The sequence below is a fragment of the Triturus cristatus genome, chromosome 2_1 (assembly GCF_964204655.1).
Source record: "Triturus cristatus chromosome 2_1, aTriCri1.1, whole genome shotgun sequence".
Lineage (NCBI taxonomy): Eukaryota > Metazoa > Chordata > Amphibia > Caudata > Salamandridae > Triturus > Triturus cristatus.
Window position 1 is genome coordinate 550989143 of NC_140581.1, and position 21311 is coordinate 551010453.

The 21311-nt window shown below is 41.8% G+C and overlaps 1 protein-coding gene across 1 annotated transcript in view; it reads right to left on the bottom strand.

Annotated features, from left to right (window-relative positions):
- Positions 1-21311, bottom strand: part of TMEM161B (transmembrane protein 161B) — a 223556-nt gene that overhangs the window by 121715 nt on the left and 80530 nt on the right. Inside the window, exons 5-7 of the mRNA XM_085632431.1 lie at positions 21058-21214; positions 18388-18539; positions 4232-4292 (exon numbers count right to left, since the gene is read on the bottom strand). Coding sequence (XP_085488557.1) covers positions 4232-4292; positions 18388-18539; positions 21058-21214 — 370 coding nt within the window. The remainder of the gene's footprint in view (positions 1-4231; positions 4293-18387; positions 18540-21057; positions 21215-21311) is intronic.

Below are 21311 nucleotides of genomic sequence, written 5' to 3' on the forward strand. Positions count from 1 at the left end.
CGAATCCTGGTGCTGGTAGGTTGACCGCCCAGTTTCTACAGATTAAAGACAACTACAGGAGTGAGGCATTCTTAGATTTGATCTCCCCGCCGGTTGCTAGGAAGTTGTACTTCCAATTGAGAATAGGTAGTCTACCACTTAGGTCCTTTACTTCGAGGTGGGATGTTAATGAAATCACTGCTTGTCCTGCCTGTGGCTTTAGATTAGAGGATGAAAAACATGTTTTCTTTTTTTGCCCAATGTACCACCTGCAAAGAAAACGTTGGGTAAAACCTATTTGTAGAAACCTGGGATTTAGAGAATGTGAAAAAGCCTTGAGAGTCTTGAAATATGATACCCATCCCCCAATTGTTTTTGCAGTCTCCCGGTTTCTGAATGCCATGTGGATAAAACGCAAGAAATATTGTAACTAATTCTCAAGCCCTAATATATCTTTGTAAATTTTTGAAGCCTTGTACAATTTACTGTATAACTGCAATTTGATTTAGATGTATTTTAAATAATTGTGTGTCTTGTAAAAATTTGTGTTACTTTTATGGCCATGGTGGCCGAAATAAAGTTTATGATGATGATGATTACCAGTGGCTGAGTTTAATTCAAGCATTCCATCCATCACATTTTCATATACTCAAGTGTTGTTCTAAGTGGGAAGGATATGCCCAGACATTCTGCAGGGCACACTGGGTCACTGAAACCAGGCTATACCAGGCTGATGAGCCCAAACTAGGGTGAAATCGCTCCTGGGTTGCTAGTATTCTTGTTCGGGGAGGACCTGGCTTGGCAGTTCAGGCAGGACTGCTCCCATTGGAGCAGGGTTAGGACTGATTTGCATAGGATTGTGGCGGAGATGAATTCAAGCTATCCATCTATCACATTTTTGTATATGTTAGCATATTTAGGACACAGCATCCATTTAGGAGCATGCTTAAAATGTGAATATTCAACACAAATTTACAATTTTTCTGACTATTTCTACTAACCGCAGCCAGTTCATGATTTATGCCCTGATAAAGGCTAGTGTAGCTTTCCTAATAAAAAAACTGCCTCAGTTACAGAATGCTGATATAGCTGTAAATTAAGGTTAAACATAAATCACATCTGGAATTATAGAAAATATTTTTGTTTTAATACTGAAGCAAGCTTCATATCTTCAATATTCCTGAGCCAGCTGAGAACTAAAAAACTGCCAATAACTTTAGTACAAGTAGCTGTTGTTGATGACAAGAGAAGGAAGACCAAGGTTATTTCAAACAACTGCATAGCAGTGAATTTAGTGTGTATATTGACAGAAGCTCTGAACAATTCAAGTATCTCACAGCATTTCTATAAGCTACTTAAAACTCAATGATTGCAGGTCTTTTAAAGAAATGCCTGGGTTCCATATCCAGGAAAAAATGTACATTTTTGATCACCCTAATACCATGCCTACAATTCTGAAAGCAATGACTTCAATGAAAATAACACTTTCAAATGTGAGAGTAAAAAGGAAAGCAGAGCCACCACAAAGGTTTGAAAGAATCATAATCTGACCAAAGAGACTCTTCATTGGGTCTGAGGAAAAACCTTAAAAACAAAAAAACAAAAAAAATTTAAAAAAAAACAAGGTTGAGTTTAAAAAAAGTTTGAACTCTGAAAGTCATATTGCAAAGAGTGTAAGGTATGGGCATCTTTGTGGCTAGTGTTTCGGGGGGTTTGTTGGATTTTTCTCGATTTACTAACATTGAAAAGTGCCCAAGTCAAACACTGGTATTGACAATAAAAATGAAGCTCATTATATTTGTTGTTAAATACCTGTACTTTTGATTTTTCGTTTCTTCGTAAACAGTAGCCTTTTGGCACGTGAAGATTTGATGAGGTTAAGAAGGCGGGAAAGCAAAACCAAGATGTCCTTTTCAGTAACCAAAAATGCAGCAATGTGTATGCAAATAGGGTGACAATTAAGTAGAGGTCCACAGAAATTGTGCGTAGTTTTAGTTTGAAGGCAAACTAGACCAGCTGATGTCATCTACAGAAACAGACTTTGCTAGTTCTTTGGCCAAACCTTAAAAGCGTAAAACTGGTAAACTGGAAGACTTGGGAATATATAAGCAAGAATTTATCACAATAGTATCAACATTTGTTGCTTTTGGTAGTACAGTCACTTTAATAATTAAGGGGGTGGTGAAGACGCTGGGAAAGAAATTGTACAACATTCAAAGACATCTTGCCAGAAAGTCACAGCAAATGTATGTTAGAAATAATATTTAAAGACAGGATATTGTTCTGTTGTATAATCATAGCCCCCTAGCACACGCTAATGTACAATTGCATATAATCATTCCATATATGTTCAAAAAACTACAAATGTATTTTTGTTCTTTTAATCGGTTGTTCAGTTGTTATGTTCTCAGCCACAAAGCCAAAACGTGTTTCGCCGCACAGTGGAAATCGTCCCGCCACTTCCTCAGGGCTGTATGTTCTATCGTAATGCCCCTTAATGCTGGTTGTACTTCAGTCCCAGTGTGGGCAAAAATAGATCATCTGTGTTGATAGTTTCCCGGTTCTCTATCCCCTTGCGAAGTCTGGTAGTAAAATGTGTTAAAGCTGTAGGTACGGAGTGAATCCAAGTACTGCATGAAACCAGTCCGTGTACCCATATCCGGTAAGGCCGACGATTTGCTTCCACGGTGTGCAGCAAGTACACTCAATACTCCGCAGGTTATTGAGCATACTCGCTGCACACCTTAGAAACAGATAGTCGGCGTACCGGATATGGTTACAATGGCTGGGTTCACGCCATACTTGGAGCTTTAACACAATTTACTACGAGACTTTACAAGGGAATAGAGAACGGGGAAACTACCTACAGAGAGAATATATATTTGGCCACAACGGGACAGAAGTAAAACCGGCAATAAGGAGTATTATTATAGAACATAGAGCCCTGAGGAAGTGGCGGGACAATTCCAACTGTGCGACGAAACACGTGTTGGCTTTGTGGCTGAGAACATAACAAATGAACAACAGAATGAAAGAATAAAAAAAAAAAGACATTTCTGGTTTCTTGAACATATATGACTTGATTATATGCAATTGTACATTAGCGTGTGCTAGAGGCTATGATTATACTATATTCCTGATCACTGATCACTTGTTGGGGATTAGGGTGCATCTCCCTACCTTATGGGCAGCACATCTACAGTACTGAACAACATATATTGTGTGTATTTGTTTTAGAGTGCCATTATCCTACAACCAATTAGCTTTAAAGAGAATATTATTCTTTTCTCTCAATGGAAAAGAAGCACAATGTTACAAACCACTTATTTTGCTCACTTTTTTTTTTAAATACTATATGAACACTGGCAGTCCCCAGTGAGTTATCGAGCAGAATTAAATATGAATTTACAATGCACCTATTTTATTGGAGCACATGATCAATTGCAAACAATTATCTTTCTCAGCAAGTCTTAGTTCTAAAAGGGAGAGCCTAATGGTTGCTGAGCTCAGTAGCTAAAACTCACTATGCGACTGACTGGGGATATAGCGATAGGCTGATAATCTGAATGGTTCAATTTCAAAACAAGACAAAGATTTTGGTTTGAAAATGCAAATACTGGGTAGACAATTCAAAATCTCTCACGCTGAACTTCTAAGCAAACTGTGGCTAATCCTTCTCTGCTGCATATCTGCCCTGTTTAAATGTTGAGTAAGTTGCACGCAATATTTGTATAAGTATTTTATTTTAGCCATTTTAACCCCTTGCATGCCCGCCCCTTTCCCCGCCCAGTGCCGCGCTTTTTATTAGCGGGCGGAGTTCATGACGAGCTGGACTCGTCATGGGCACAGCGCCACCGCAGCCCATGACGAGTCCAGCTCGTCATGGGCACTGAAGGGGTTAAAAGAAACATTAGGCCATCTGGAGCACTTTCATACAGTAAAGTGTGTGTGTGTGTGTGAGGGGGTATTTTTCCTTGTTCCTTTAAGGCATACTAAAATGGCAGAGCAGTCTTCTCGTGACATTGGAAGGTGGGTAAACAACTATTGAGCTCCGAGCCGAGTGTCTATTTGAACTCTTGAGATCTCATGTTGCTAGGAAACATAACCCTCCCACAACATCATTGGTAGGTAACAAACAACTGAATGTTAATTTTGATTGTAAATCAAATATCGTATGTTGTTGCCCAAAACTATTGTCAAAATCAGACCTCTGTTTTTACACGTCTGTTTTACAAAGGAAAAAAACACTTACTGGGAATCCAGGCCTTGCTTTTCAAGAAACTGTATGGCTCCATCAGAAAAATTTGTAAATCCTGCAGTATAAAATGTTTACTTTAGATTTTCAGTTTGATTATTAATGGCATTTACTTTAAATGTGCATTAATTCAATTTTCGAAGTGAGCAAGAAACCTTTTTATTTGCCAATTCACTGTCAGTCTTTCAAAGTAATATGCAATTTAGTAATTAGGACCATACAGGTCATGTGGAGTATTAATGCAACCAGTGATCCCTTAAGCACAGAAGCACCAAATGGTGGTATGCCGACGCCCACCAGGCCACGAAAAAAAAAAAAAGAAGAAATACTAGAAATCCAGACACAACCACTAGATGGCGACATAATGTACAGCACAGTGAATTCAGGAAAGATTCACGCTGCAAAAGTTGTTGTTCCTGTAGGTAGAAGGACAGTAGTTTCCAAGTTAAAAGGTTACAGGACAAATATCTTATCTGATATTCATCCCATCAATTATGTCCTTCCAATGGTGACCTACGAAGCATCAGAGAAGGATGAATGTAATAGCGATCCAATTTACCAATAACAATCATAGAAGACTGAACAAGATTTCAAGCCAAAGATTGACAGATTGTGAGTTTTCTTTTTCTTTACCATTAACCTACAAAAAATGTCCCTGAACTAACATGCAAGTAATTTATTTTCTCTTTTTTTTAAATGACTGCACAAAAGCCAATACTGCCACAGGCAATCATAAGGTGCAGAAACAAGAATCAAAAAAACAAACCACAACTTGATCATTTAAAGGACAAATAGATAAATCGTGCACATTCAACAGAAATCTTTTGTCTTTTCGCCTAACATTCCTATGGTTAGTACTAACTAAACAGGTATGCTCTTTTGTAAGCTTGACAAGGGTGACTGCCTATATCGAGATCAACCAATAAAAGGACTTAGCAACAATGTTTCAGCTGGAAGACTTCTCCCGATAAAATATAATTTCCTGCCCTTAACCCAACAATGATATTTAGGAAAGCCACAAGAATCCTCTACCTGGTTTGTTTGTTTTTTGAAGGAAAATAAAGCTTACTCACAGTTGGTGACATGCTTCATCATAGAGGCCTTCTTAACCCCTTCGGCGCTGCGCAAATTCTCCTGCTGTGTGGGAGAATTAATAAGCGGGCGGGGTTTGGACGGCCCCCGGCCATCCTCTGCACACACCCACTGTGACGTATGACAGTCGCGGGCCGTCCTGAGCACCGAAGGGGTTAACAAGCACCCTATAATCTCAAGTTGGGTTTATCTAAAGCGATTTTAAAGAATTCAGTCCTTAAAGTATCTTATGTAATGAGGGTTGAAGATTTAAAACTGTATATGTTACTGATTATAATTAACTTAATTGAGAATTTCTGTCCTATGCAAGGTTAAAAACATTTCTGGGCCAGCCTATGAGACATTGGTAATAATACAGAGAATGCAAAGTTGAGTACCACCAATTCTTAATCACACCTGAAGGCAATGACTTAAAAAAGGAAAGTCAAACCCTGGTAAAGCTGGGCCCTCAAGATATCAAGTCAGTTGCATTAAAATGGAAAGGAGGCCTAGGTGTTTGGAAAATATCAAAAGGTGGCATACCCCACACACTATTTTATTTACAGTTCGTGGAACTCAAGAGTACAATTTACAACGCACAGCTTGGTGGCTGGGTTACACAGAATAAAATCAGAGCTGCCTCCTCCACATCTCCAGTATAAAGATTTGAATATTTAATTTTTTTAAAACACACAATTTGAGACTGCAACAGAAGCCATGACTCACTAGAAGCTTAGAGCAGAAACAGCTGTCACATAATATGCGAGAGCAAGAACAAGGGGACCCTACTCACTACAGAACCAGGGTAACACATATAAGCTGTGGTCACAGAATTAGTATGGTTCTTGCACTCACTACACAACAGGAATTAATTTTGTGTATGGGCAGTAATTTTGACAATTAAAAACAATTCCAAACCATAATAGATGATGTGGACACGAATTGTTCCAAGGCATAGCTCACAGAGGTCAGACAATCGGAGTTAAAATTCAGACCCATTATAGTTGTTGAAATCCAGATGTGTGAGTAACCAAACACTATAACATTTTGCTATTTACAGTCAACACGTGATTTCCCTCACAAGAGAATGATGACTGATTTTAACCTTTCATCTCCTTCTACAAATTACAATCGCAATATCCCTGCTGTCATGCATCTACTTTAGCCCCTCGGGGCTACAATCCCGCTGTATGACACACGCTTTCCTTTTTTCTTTTTTCCTTTATCTTAGTTGATTCACTCTTTCTCCACTCAGGTCTTTCTTCTATGGTTTCTATTGTTCACCGAAAACCGAAAAGCACCACCTCGCGGCAATCTACATAGATGCCTGTGGTCCATTCTGGTTTCTGCGGGATCCTACTGTATTTAGAGGCGTCTCACTATTGGGGTAAGGGCCTCATTTCTTAAAGTCATCTACATGCAATCAGGACATGACCATTCTATTTTTCTAACTCGTATCTCCTCTTGTCTTTTCCCACAATCAGTACCCGGCTGGGTCCCATTGTGAGTATTTCTTTTCTATTCTTTCACTCACGTGTGGCACAATGTAATTTTTCTCCTTTCAGTCGCATTTGTGCTGGTATATGGGCCTTATGCTGATATTTTTCTTTTCATAGTAGATGTCCCTACAAACCTAGGTCCTAATGAGACCCCACACTGCACAGAGGGTCGAAACGTCGTAGACACAAAGCAAAAGCGAACCATTAACAAGCACATATCATTGTATATAGCTGCTGCTCAACTTGTATACATTTAATGGTCAACTTTTTAAATGTGTAAAAATACTGCCACAATTTAGCACCACTATTTTTGGTTCCTGTTTTCACTAGGGACACTGCCCACAATTGTTTTGCATGGTGTTTAATTTTCTGATTTTCTATATATCAGTTCCTTCGTTCTATATTATAAAATCTATTTGTGATATATTTAATCATTGGTATTGGTGGTTTCTTTGCCTTCTGACAACACATTAACCCTTTACATTGCTATTACGCATAGTGTCAATATCAGAATACACAGTATCATTCCACAGGAACCTTTGTTTCTGGAAACACGTCACATAATATATGCAGTCGGAGAAAAATTAGAACTGTATGTTCTTTGCTAGAGAGACTATCACCCAATCATAGATGATTGTTAACATATTATTCAAGTATTGGGGGACAGAACTACAGATAGTACTGGTCGGCTCAGCTCTGGCTATGTTTTAAATATGAATATATGATTAAAGCATATATGTGATTTTTTTAGGATACAGATTCCTATGCTGTGATAAATATCTAAATTGTTCTTGAAGATCGGAATTAACAAAAATAACACATACTCTGGCACTGAATAGGTGATGGATTCATTTAAAAGTATGAACCTCAGGATTGGGGGTCATGTGGCTTTTACTTTCAGTGAAGAAGAATTAAAGAGAGGAGTTTTCAGAAAGCACACTATGTGGAATACAGAACCTAAATGAATCTTTACAACATACTCCTTTGAGTACGTGCATGCAAAGGGCATTAGTAAGGAAGGAGCTTCCTTTTCATGCTGACAGATGTAGTGGAGAAGCTGGTGAATGCCCATAATAGCAATGCTTGTTCTTGTATTTAAATTTTTGATTGCTTTTTTGAACATGCATATTACATTTCCAAACAACTAGTAGTGATGCATTAAATATTTTACGTCAACAGTATAGAATTGTAATCATTTATCATACCCATACTGGGAGCGTAATGATTGATACTCCGTCTAATTGTATATAGGTCCTTCTCTTATTCATATTTAAATCAGTATTTGATAGCTTACTAATAATAACAATGCATCAGTGCCTATCATTCTTCGCTGTCTTTTTATCACATTTTAGGACAGACACTTATATGAGTATCTTCTTGTTCCCTAGTGTATACTCAACTGTATCAGTCCCAACCAACAAATATTTCTCATTCTATGTCCAACAGTTTCATACAGTCATCTTAAGTCTAAGCTGATAACGCTATATTCTTCCGGTATCCCATCAGCAGGGTATGAAAGACCTGCTCTGCATCCCAGCCATAGGCAGTGCTCTGTAATTAAAGGCATTGGTAAATGTTTAATACTCAATAATACCTACATCTGTTAATCCTTGTGGGGTGGTGACGTTGTTATGATCCAAGTCTAAACACTGTCACTTTCTAAGAAACCTGCCCCAAATTTCTGCAAATTGTATTGGCTGGTCTTTTAGTTTGTAAATGAGTTTTCTCATAAACAGGTCCTGGGTCCATTTCTTCAGTCTAGTTTTTGAATGTCCATAGCATTGCGGTTTTCCAGTAGCACAAATTAACTACCTGCATCACGGTCCGTGATTGGGATAGCCATCTTGACATTGAAGGGGACTATTTTCAAGAACAAAGATCCCTACAGTCAATAAATAGATAACAATGTTCTGGAGACAAGAATAATGTCTGGTAGTAATCAAAAAATGGATAAGTAGTACACTTTTAATCATATATATATATACACACATACACACACAAACATTTATATATATACATATACATACATACATATACATACATAGAAGATTAACCCCACTGGGGTAACCCTCAACGGGTGTTAAAAACATGAAAACAAACAGGTATGAGACATTAAATGACCATCAGTTGTATCCACAATGGGGGTCGCCTATTTACATCAAGGAGAACACTACTTCACCCAGAAGTCATATACACATATTTGAAGGGTCAGAGTGTTTAAGGTTGACGACGTTTCGATCTGCGATTAATGCAGGATCATCATCAGGACTTCCAAATACATGCATGATTATATTGATTGGTGTGCAAAGAATGCATGTCACAGGGAAGGTCTCACAGACAGCAATCCTCAATCCCAGGGTCAGGGAAATTGACAAGTATCAATGCCGTGATGCGATGATGAAAGCCTCCAACTGCAACAGTGAGTCATTACCAACCCTGGGATTAAGGATTGCTCTCAGTGGGATCTCTCCCGTGAAGGCTACATACCTCTCCACATTGTGGATTGCACTTTTATTGGCCTATGTCTATACAACCTTGGTGTTGTTGATTATACATAAGAGGATGTATTCTTTGCACACCAATAAAATTAATCAGGCATGTATTTCGAAGTCCTAATCATCTTCCACATTGTCTTCCAGTAGTTTGTCAGAGCTCGGGATTTCCATGAAATGTGAACATTGCTTTCTGAGGTTCTGTATCTCCAACATTAGGAGTCTAGACTCCTATGAGCACTCTGTAATGTGGCTGGCAAGGAGTGCCACGGCGCGATGATCTTAAAGTAGCTGAAATTTAAACATTTATTAAGCGTGTTTCCCACCACTTACGCAGAATAAAAAATTTCTCCCGAGAAAAGATGTTATTGTTTAGCGTTGAGTAGAGATCCAACATTGTTCCTCTGTGTGACCAGCGCAAAGAAAGGGGCAGAGGAACTACAATTTGGAGGTGGGCAGAGACCATACCTGAAACAGTAACGGGCGGGGAGCCTAGATTGAGGTAAAACTGATTATTTGTAAAACACTGGGGTAGCGGAAGGAGGTTCTAGGTTTCACAGGATGTTTATGGTTAGGCTTGAGGAGCAAGGTTTCAAAATCGAGTGGAATTTCTCCACACTCCTTGCTCCTCCACTTATGTGTTTTTGTATCCAGGTCAAGTAAATTCAGAGCAGAGAGAGCTACAATAGACAGTTTTAGGAAATTTGGGAGTAAATCTGGTCAACCTTGTAAACAATAACCATTGATGTTGCTCACAAAACTTGCACATGGGAAACTTAGGAAAGGACTGGGCAGGAGACCAGTTGCTAATTTCTTAAAGTATAAACCACAGGAAGAGTCTCGAATATAGCCTACCCATGTAATGGGATATTTTAGTTATTGTTTAGTACCACAGTGCTCCCTAAACTAGATATATTAGAAGAGATCCATTTTATACCCCAATTATAATTAAGGCTCCCTGTTTTCCATTTTTACTGATTTTTACAGATAAATACAGACAGAAAGCAATTTATTTTCTTGTCTGTATTTATTTTAAATGTCGATAAAAACGGAAATTGGGTGCTTTTTGAGTGATTCTAAATATACTTTGCCTTGACTGCTAGGCCAATAACTGTGTGGATTGATAGGTAGGGGGGGGGGGGGGGGGGGGTTAATAAAGGAATTTTAGTAAAGAGGCTTAAACAGCAGTAGATATGCACAAGGCTAATACAGAAATGTGCATATTTTCATATAAGTGCATTGATTTATCTTCTGCGGGTGTTCATATCACTGAAACCTGGCACGCATTCAAGCATGAACGCATATTTATTGGTTAAACAAATGTGCAAATAAATTATTTTTTTCACAAAACCCATAATAAATATGGAGAAATACAGATCAAGTTGACAAAAAATAAATCTGGATAAATAGAGACGGAAATGTCCAAAAAATAAATACCATAAAACCGGGAGCCCTAATTATAATGAGGGACGGCCCATGAAACCAAAAGCCCTCAATGACTTCAGATTGTTTCCAATTCCTACTATCCATGAGCAATTCAGTTTTGTGAAACATTACGAGCAATAGTGAGACATGTTTTTCAAATTTCTGATAAGTGAAAAAATTATTTAGGGAATTATTCGGTGAAAAATACTAAAATAAATGTACATCCATATTCCTCAAATTATGTCAAAACAACAAGCTACATCACACTAAGATAACTGTACTGGAATGTTTAGAAACAAAGCTGCATGAAATATTTAAATAACCTGACCCGTCTTATATGTCCATCTTTGTGCGTCTTTCTCCCAGGGTCTTTGTCCTACTCACACACATATCTTTCCTCAGTAACTCTTGTGATTCCGAGTGGCACAGTCAATGTTGCAATTATGTACATACGCCATATATCCCCATGTCCTGTAACCTGGGTCTTCACATACCGCGCCTCTGACCCAGTCGGCATGTTCTTTGTATTACGAGTCTTCGTGTGCTTGCCACAATGAGACAAAATGACAGCAGTCCATGCAATACATTCTCACGATCTAGAGGACTGCTAGTAATGCTAGATAAGCAAATGAGTGACTTAGACAGGACGCATCGCAGTAAAATCAGTATGCTTGTACCCTCTACAGAGGCCAGTCTACAACTCAAATGAGTTGCTATTAAAATACAAGTGTATCCCAACCAGGGCCAACAGTGCTGCTAACCTAGGTTTATGGCTACCTCTAATGCCCCACCCCCTTGTATCCGTCTATGCCCTGCCTTCCTGAATGAAAGTGAAGGCTCAGAAACAAAGTCTGCAAGAGACTGCTGTACCTGGGTAACTTTAAACTTAGTTTTTTCCAGTGGATGACTCAATCCAGTAGATCTGGACATCCATAGTAGATCTACAGAATCTCAGATGGTTTTACATGTTTACTGAATAAGATTCTGTAAGGAAAGTCCCGCAACTACGAAAAGAGCTGAATGAGGACCAACGCCCAAAGTAGGCCACGTGCAACATGAGTGGTGGCCTGGGGACTGATTTCAAGATAGCCTGTTGTATTTTTTATTGGGTATCCAGTCAGAGTTTACAGCACAATTGTGCAGGAGAAAAACTGCTCTGAGAAGGAAACAAGGCTAACAAAATAGACGCTATAGTCCCCTTTTGCATAACCACAGTAATGACCCAATGACCAGAGATGTGCTGCACAGGAAACTTGGTTTCACATCTTAAATCTAATATGAGACAGACTGCTTTCCTGCAACAAGGCTACAAAAAATACCAAATAGTATGCAAATGATATCTAATATCGAATATGCTACTTACCAGTATGCATCTGTTCTTGGCATGTAGGGCTGCTGACATTCATATCTGTGCATAGATCGCCGCCTAGTGTTGGGTCCGGATGATTGCACATTGTTGTCCTGGAAGAGTCTTCGAAGTAACACGAGATAGGTGGCTCCTCCCCTGGACTACAGTGCGCATGGGCATCCCCTCCATCCTTAGATTGTTTTTCGCCATTGTGGCATAGATGGAGTATAATACAGTGAATGATGACCATGCTAACCAGAGATTACTGAATGCTACAGCTGCTACAGGCGCCGGGGAGGAGGGTGGGCGATATGAATGTCAGCAGCCCTACATGCCAAGAACAGATGCATACTGGTAAGTAGCATATTCGGTTCGAGGCATGTGGGCTGCTGAATTCATATCTGTGCATAGATTACATAGCAGTCCCTCCCTTTAGCGGTGGCTGCCCGTGCCAACTGCAGCAGTCTGAAAAAGAGTTTTGAGAACAGCCTGTCCTACAGCAGCTTGCTGTCTTGAGTGTACATCTACACAGTAGTGTTTGGTAAAGGTATGTATAGTGGACCATGTGGCTGCTCTACATATCTCCTCTAGAGGAATATTTCCCAGGAAAGCCATGGAGGCCCCCAATTTTCGTGTGGATTGGGCTCTTGGAGGAATCGTTAGTGTGCGCTTAGCTTTTTGATAGCAAATCTGTATACACTTAACGATCCACCTAGCTATTCCTGCTTTGGAAATGGGGTTGCCTTTGTGCTGTGGAGAGAAGGCAACAAACAGTTGTTTTGTCTTCCTGAAACTTTGTGTTCTATCAATATAGTACATGAGAGCTCTTTTGATATCAAGTGTGTGGAGCATTCTCTCTGCTACATTCTCAGGATTAGGATAAAACACAGGCAGTTCTATGGATTTGTTCATATGGAACTGCGAGATCACCTTGGGCATGAAAGTAGGGTTGGTGCGTAGTACTACCCTGTTTGCATGAACCTGTATAAATGGCTCTTGAATGGTTAGTGCCTGAAGTTCACTAACTCGCCTTAGGGAAGTAATGGCAACTAGGAAAGCTACTTTCCATGTTAGAAATTGAATCTCACAAGAGTGTAGAGGTTCAAAAGGTGGTCCCATCAGTCTGGTGAGGACCACATTAAGGTTCCAGACTGGTGAAGGGGGGTGTCGTGGAGGAATCACACGTCGGAGTCCCTCCAAGAAAGCTCTGATGGCAGGCACTTTGAACAGAGAGAGGTGCTGCCTATTCTGAAGGTAAGCTGCCAGTGCGGTTAAATGTATACGGATGGAATTGAATGCTAGATTGCATCGGTATAAGTGTAATAGGTAACAGATAATGTTTTGCGTTGATGCATCCAGCGGATTGATGTCATTATTTTTACAATGAATGACGAATCTTTTCCACTTAGCCGCGTAGCAGGCTCTGGTAGTCGGTCTCCGTGCCTCCTTGATGATATTCATACATTCTGGAGGCAAGTTTAGGTAGCCAAATTCTAAGATCTCAGGAGCCAGATCGCCAGGTTCAGCTGTTGCGGATCTGGGTGCTGAATCTCGCCATGGCTCTGCGTTAAAAGTGTGGGTGTGAGCCGTAGCCTTTGATGCGGTACCACGGAGAGTTCCAGAAACGTGGTGTACCATGGCTGACGTGCCCACGTTGGAGCAACCAGGATGAGCGTCATCGAGTGTTGCTTGAGTTTGCGTGCCACCAGCGGTATTAACGGTGCTGGGGGAAAGGCGTACGCAAATCTGCCGGACTAGTTCATCCATATTGCATTGCCCTGCGACTGTGGATGTGGGAACCTGGCGGCAAAGTTTCGGCATTTTGCGTTTTCCCTTGTGGCGAATAGGTCTATCTCTGGATGACCCCACTGCTGGAAGTACGGTTGGAGTACTGACGGATGTATTTCCCACTCGTGCATCTGGTGGCTGTGTCTGCTGAGCAGGTCTGCCATCTGGTTGTCTTTGCCCGGGAGGTGTTCCGCCATGAGGAAGATGTTCCTCTGAATGGCCCACTTCCACATGCTCTGAGCCAGATGAGACAACTGTGGCGAGTGTGTTCCTCCCTGCTTCTGTATGTAGTACATGGCAGTCATGTTGTCTGTTCGGATCAACACGACTTTGTTGCACAGGTGCAGTTTGAATGCTTTCATGGCTAGGAAGATTGCCATCAGTTCCAGAAGGTTGATGTGCATCTTCTTTTGCTGTGTCGTCCATAGTCCCTGCACTGTGTGATTGAGTACATGAGCTCCCCATCCCTGGAGAGACGCGTCCGCCGTTAGTACGATTTGTGGAACAGGCTCCTGGAACGGTCGGCCCTTGCAAAGGTTTTGTGGATTCCACCAATGCAGAGAGTTGTATGCCCGACCGCTCACCAACACTAGGTCTTTTAATTGTCCGTGGGCCTGATTCCACTGGCGTGCCAAGCACTCTTGAAGCGGGCGCATATGTAATCTCGCATGCGGGACTATGAAGATGCAGGAGGCCATCATGCCTATCAACTGCATAAACACTCTTGCTGGGAGTGAGTGTTGAGGTCTGAATTTCTTTATGAGCAACTGAATGCTGTTGATCCTGACTGAATTTGGCTGTGCCGTGGCTGCCAGAGTGCCTATGGTTGCGCCTAGGTACTGCTGTACGTGGTTGGGTTGAAGGTGGGACTTTGGATAATTCAGTGAGAAGCCCAGGCTGTGAAGAAGGTGAATGGTGTGGGACATTTGGCTGGCACAGTGCTGGGCCGACCTTCCCTGGACAAGCCAGTCGTCCAGATAAGGATAGACATGTATGTGTTGTCTCCTTAAGTGTGCCGCCACTGTAGCCAGGCACTTGGTGAAAACTCTGGGTGCCGTAGTCACCCCGAAAGGGAGGACTTTGAACTGGTAATGCTGATTGAGAACAGTGAACCTGAGATACTTTCTGTGTGAAGGGTGTATGGGTATATGGAAATACGCATCTTTGAGGTCTAATGTTGCGAGAAAGTCCCCCTGACTGAGCAACGGTAGTACTTGTTGCAGAGTGAGCATGTGAAAATGCTCTGACAGAATGTAACGGTTTAGAGGTCTTAGATCTAGTATGGGTCTGAGAGATCCATCTTTTTTGGGGATCAGAAAATACAGTGAGTACACGCCTGATCCTCGTTCCTTCGCAGGCACGAGTTCTATGGCTCCTTTTTGGAGCATACTGAGAACTTCCTGTTGGAATAAGTGCAAGTGCTCTGCGGACATATGATGGTGTCTTGGTGGTATGTTGGGTGGAGGGGACGTGAACTCTAGACAATAACCGTACTGGATAATTTCTCTCACCCACCTGTCTGTAGTAATGGATTCCCAGACTGGCAGGAACTGTTGGAGTCTCCCCCCGACAGGTGTTACGTGGTCGGGGGGCAGTGACAAGGCGTCACTGTTTGTTGGTGGCGGAGGACCTGGAGCTGTTGTTTCCACGGTATCCACCTCTATTATTTTTATTATAGGTGGTCTGTGTACCTCCTTTAGTGTACTGCGACTGTTGGGAGTTTTGGCTTTTAGCTGGTCCCCTGTTGCTGGAGCGACGAAAGGACCCACTCCGAAACTGCTGTGATTGCAGAGCCCACATAGACTTTGCAGTCTCCGTATCCTTTTTGAGTTTCTCTAGGGTGGTGTCAACTTCGGGGCCAAAGAGGGAGTTAGGGTTGACAGGTTGATTAAGTTTAGTTGTTTGTATTTCTGGTTTGAATCCAGAGATTCTTAACCAAGCATGCCGTCTTAACAGGACGCTGGTGTTAATAGCCCTAGCTGCAGTGTCAGCTGCGTCAAGAGCGCACTTAATGGAAGCGTTGCTTATAAGCTTCCCTTCTGTAATTAGTGACTCTGCTCCTTCTTTATACTGATCCGGGAGGTGCTGTAGCAGTGTCTCTAGGGTATCATAATGTGCCCTGTCGTATCCAGCCAGAAGTGCCTGAGTGTTGGCAATTCTCCAGATGTTAGCTGCCTGTGCAGCAACCATCTTTCCTGATGTTTCCAAGACCTTAGACTCTTTGTCTGGGGGAGGAGCATCACCCGTTGTCTGTGAGTTGGCTCTCCAACGAGCATTGGAAACCACCAATGAGTCTAAAGGCAACTGTCCTTTTATGTAGGCAGGGTACACAGGAGCTGGCCTATATTTTTTTTCAATTCTAGGGTTAAGGACTCTCGCCCTTGTGGTCTCCTTAAAAATGTCATTAGCTTGTTTGAGGACCCCCTTCAGCATGGGCAGAGTTTTAACAGATCTTTCTGAGGTAGAGAAGGTATCCATTAGAAAGTCGTCCTCAATAGGATCAGTGTGGAGCTGTACGTCATGATTGTTGGCGGCTCTTTCAATTAAGGCATTGAAAGCAGCCGTATCCTCCGTAGGAGACGTTTTCACCACATATGCCTGTGTGTCTGGAGCAGTATGTGGGTCCCCTGCATCAGTATTGTCCACCCAAGGTTGGTTTAGGTCTTCAGGGTCAGTGTCCATAGGATAAGTGCCCTCTATATCATCAGCATCTCCAGCATCCACATTAGAGTGTGTGGGTGAGAATGACTGAGGTTCTGTGGCACAATAGTGAAGTGGTTCCACTAGAACCGGTGATGTGGTTCTTTTTTTCTTTAATGGAATCTTGTAGGGCTCCATTGGTGTCTCTGTTACTATTTTCCGTTTGAAAATGGAAAGTCTACCAGTATTGGCGTCGATAAAGTGCCTGGGATCCTCATCGTCGTGAGGTATCGCAACAGCTCTCTTTTCTGTTTGAATTCCTGTCGGTGCCTCGACATTTTTCTTAGGGTCGATAGGTTCTTGTGGGTCGAGACCCTTCTTGGCGTCGAACATTTATGGTCGCACCGCTGGTGGGAGTCCGAACTTGATATGCGTCGACGCGATATGAACCGCGCTGAACGCTTTTGGCTGCGGGGCCATTTTTGCGCCAATCATGGAAGCTTTGGTTTGGATGCGTGATAACGACTCCGACACCTTCTGCTTTATAAAGGGAGACGGTGGCGTGGATTGGACACGGTCCTTCGACGCCTTCTTCGTTGTGGCATCAAGCCCTGTACCAGATGTTGTTTTCTGGACACGAAGACTGGAATGGGGTGGCTCTCGAGGGCCGCTCTCCATATGTGTGTCGACGCTCCTCGGTGTCGATATTTTCGGGTCGGCAACCTTGACCTTGAGCGTAGGTGCCGCCTTCGGCCAGACGTTCGTAAGACTCCGTTCGGCGTCGACAGCCTTCTTTGGTGTCTTCGGCTCCGAGGGCTTCGAGGCCTTGTTGCCGTGTAGAGACTCTTTCACTTTCGGTTTCGCTTTCGGTGCCGTTGCCTTCAGTTTCGATTCTCGTTGATCGAGTGATGGCGCTTTCCATACCGACAGCTCTTTAGGATAGTTCGACGCCGGGCATTTATGCGGGGCGGAAGAACGAGAGGAATGATCTTGGGTAAGGCCTTGTGGCGATCCCGCGACCTGAGCCTTATCGAGTGTCTCTTTGGGCCCTGAGTGGACTTGTGGGCGTAGCTCCTCTTCCGAGCTATCCTCCTCGGCCCCAAGGGCCTCTCCTTCGTCTCCTACCTGTTCGACGACCTCCTCTTCCTCTTCATCTAGAATATGTTCGTCCTCGGCATCATAGTCGGATTCACGCTCCGACGCCGGATCCGACATCTCTCCTTGAACTTCAAGGTCCACGAAGATGTTGTCCGGGTTTGGCATTGCTTTCTGCGCCTCGAGCCGAGCTGCTCGACGAATGCGAAGTGTTTTCTTCGATCGAAACCTGGAGCACGCCATACAGGTGGCTTCGTCGTGGTTTGGAGAGAGGCACTTGTTGCACACCGGGTGCACGTCGAAGCGAGCATATTTAGCGTTGCAAAGAGGGCAACGCTTGAAGGGGCTATTCGATGTCTTTGGTTCCATCGTCGATCTTGATCGGCTCGGACGTCGAAGGGCAAATGGCTAACTTCGAAGAAGATACTCGGCGCCGAATGAAAATGATACCGACGAGTAATAAGCCTAAATACTCTAAGAGCTAAGATTAGGACATCCAAACCCAATGGCGGAAAAAAACAATCTAAGGATGGAGGGGATGCCCATGCACACTGTAGTCCAGGGGAGGAGCCACCTATCTCGTGATACTTCGAAGACTCTTCCAGGACAACAATGTGCAATCATCCGGACCCAAAACTAGGCGGCGATAATGCACAGATATGAATTCAGCAGCCCACATGCCTTGAACGCTAATATATGCTTCAATTTTTAAATACATAACTGTGGGGAAATATCTATTTGAAAGGATAGCATTTTTTCCATATCGAATTGCATTTCGTAACATTCAGGTCTTACCGGTTTCAAGTCCAAATTCCAAGTAGTTTTCGGTTACAATTAGGATGGCCATTGCTTTGACGAAGAAGAAAAATCCAAAGGTGACACAAACTGATCTTTCTCCTCCATCTTCAAGTTTGAAGTAGTGTGTGGTCAATGAGAACAGTATTTTGCTTCATGAGAACTCATTCAGGAAAACAATACTGGCAAAGACAGCATTCTTAAAAAGAGTAATCGTTTTGTTTGCTGTGTTACACTCATTGTATATGACAGATGTGTGTGAACACATATATTATAATTTACTGTATCACTGATAACCATTTCAAAAATAAAAACCCAAATGGAAACCACTGGCCTCAACCATTTTAAAATTGAAAACAAATACATTATGTATGGCATCTTGATACGTATAACAAATCAATTTTGAGAAAGATTGTGTACAATAGGTACAAGTGCAGAATTTGAGATTATTCAAAATGAATACATCTTTTTCCTTCTACAAATTAGCAAATGATGTTAGAGAAGTTAGTCCTGTAATTAACATTTTAACTACAAGTTAATCTTTAAAAAAAAAAAAAAAAAACATCATATGCGGAAAATACCAACAGCAAAAACTTAGGGGAGAAGGGCAAGGGAGCAGGTGCCCATAATTCTGGGAACAAACCCTGGGAACAGTGGGGGTAGAAGGGCGGAAGAAAAGGCAAATACTGTGGGGTGCATAAACGAGCAACATTATGAGCAACAGCCAAAAGCAATATTCTGGAGTAAACCCACACAACAATGTAAAGGCACAATATACTACGTTATGAACTGACAATACTGCTCTCTCCTCAGAACAGCATACATGGATTGTTTCTATAGATTCATTCAAAGTCTGTAGACATGGCAACCAAGGAGTTTAGAGCCGCAGAAGGAAAAATGGTAACAACTCTGTTCCTAACAGAGCTCTACCAAAATATTAAAACATTGAATGAAATCAAGAATGCAGAATTATTTTTTAGACCAGGCTTCTCCAATGATTAGCTCCAGAGCTACTGGAATCTTCCCAGCTACATATAATTAACTAGGAACTCTCTGCTCGTTTTACACTGGGCCTGAAGGGCCCTCAAGGCCACTTTCTAAATAAGAACCCAGTTCCTATTAACGGAACAAAAGAGCCTTTGGCCAACATGGTGGCATATTTGGATGATCAGAGAGCTAGTACAGTGCATTCCATGCATCTCTTCCATCTCTCAACACAGTTGTCAAGAACAGCCCAGAGGTCAGGACTGCAGCTATGGCTTTCTCGTACAAATCCCCTTCATAGGTATGAGACAGCTCCCCCTTGATATGCCATTTGTAAGGCACACTTGAACAGTGGATCCTAACTTAAGCCATATTATTGATGACCTGTGGGTTCTACTAGGTAATCAATGTTTTACCATAGAATGTTTAGCACATACATTTAAGTATACTACCATAGTTCAAATTCAATGAGGACAATGAAAGTTTCAGAAGACTGGGCTTAGTTGCTGTAGGTCAGAAAGGAGATATGAACAGTATTTCCTTAAGGGTATAGGACTAATAAAGATCATGACAGGTGAAGACTCTCAAACATCTGTACAGGTTTTTAGCCTACAACCATTATATGTTTGGGGAAATCTGTCTTCTCAGGCATGTTCTCCTCAAGGCAGATTAGGTGACAGAGAGAAACCTAACAGATGCTTCTCTCTCCATTGGGATATGGATGGCTTGATTACCACCCCAAACGTCGATCAAGTAATCAAATCAGATTCCAGCTGAGAGTATAGGCATACTTTATGTGGAATGGCATCCACGAGATGTCTATGTCTGACTGGCAAAACAAACCCTCATACATATGTATTAATATTTCTTGTGGGATATTCCACTAACTGACGGATGAAAAAGATTAATGCTTAAAGAAGGACAATCTACAGGCAGGTTCATACATAAAACATCTGTAGGTATCGGAGTAGAAGATTCTCTCACGGTACACAGCAATTTCGGAAATTCTGGTTCAGCTGCCAGATATCAGAATGGCAAAGGACATTGGTGAGGTTCAATGTGCATACAGAAATGTCACACAAGGGCAATGGAGGTGCCACTAGTGAGGTGGGTGAGTGCGGAAGGGAGGGTGTAGAGAACCGCTGGCAAGCAGCAGGAGGGGGCGCAAGAGCAGAAGGCAGGGGCAGAGAAAATGGCAGGAGGGCACCACAGGAACAGAGCAGACAACAGCGAGGTTGACCAGAGCGGACTAGGATTGACCAGATGAGAACAAAACTACGTCGTAAGAACAGTTCAGTGCTTCTTAAATTTAAAAAATGTGCATTAGTCGGTAGTTCAAATATACAGGAAATAACAGTTTCTTTGCAACACTAACAATCAATAGTATCCCTTTTTAAGCTAGAAAAGTAAATATTCTTTTAGTATTCAACAAGTGCCATGTTACAACTAAAGTGCGTTCAAATTTTATTAGTTATATGTGTGTACTGCAGGATGAAAAACAAAGAAGTTTTACCATTCTTTAAATTCTGGGCCGGTCAATAAAGCGTCGATGCTTAAAGCTTCAGTTATACATTCAATGCTCATTGTGAATTTGTAACTTCTAAATTACAGTTTGAAAGGAAAAAGATGTTTCATACATGAGAATGTCTGTAAACACAGCATCGTCAAAACCATTAAGAAGGATACATGGCAAACGCCAATACCAGCAGGGACCAGACAATGCTGATATTCATTTCATGCGAAGGCTTCATCAAACTGTAGTAGGCTTCCGTTACTATATACACAATTGTGGCTGCTACTGTGAAGTCTACCAACCACTGATATTCAGGAAAATAATGCAATGCTGAAAGAAACAGTACAAAAAAAACCATAACATTTTTTACAAGATGTCCTCTGCAGTGCTTAATGTTTCATTTTACTACATTTTTTATTAGGGGTTC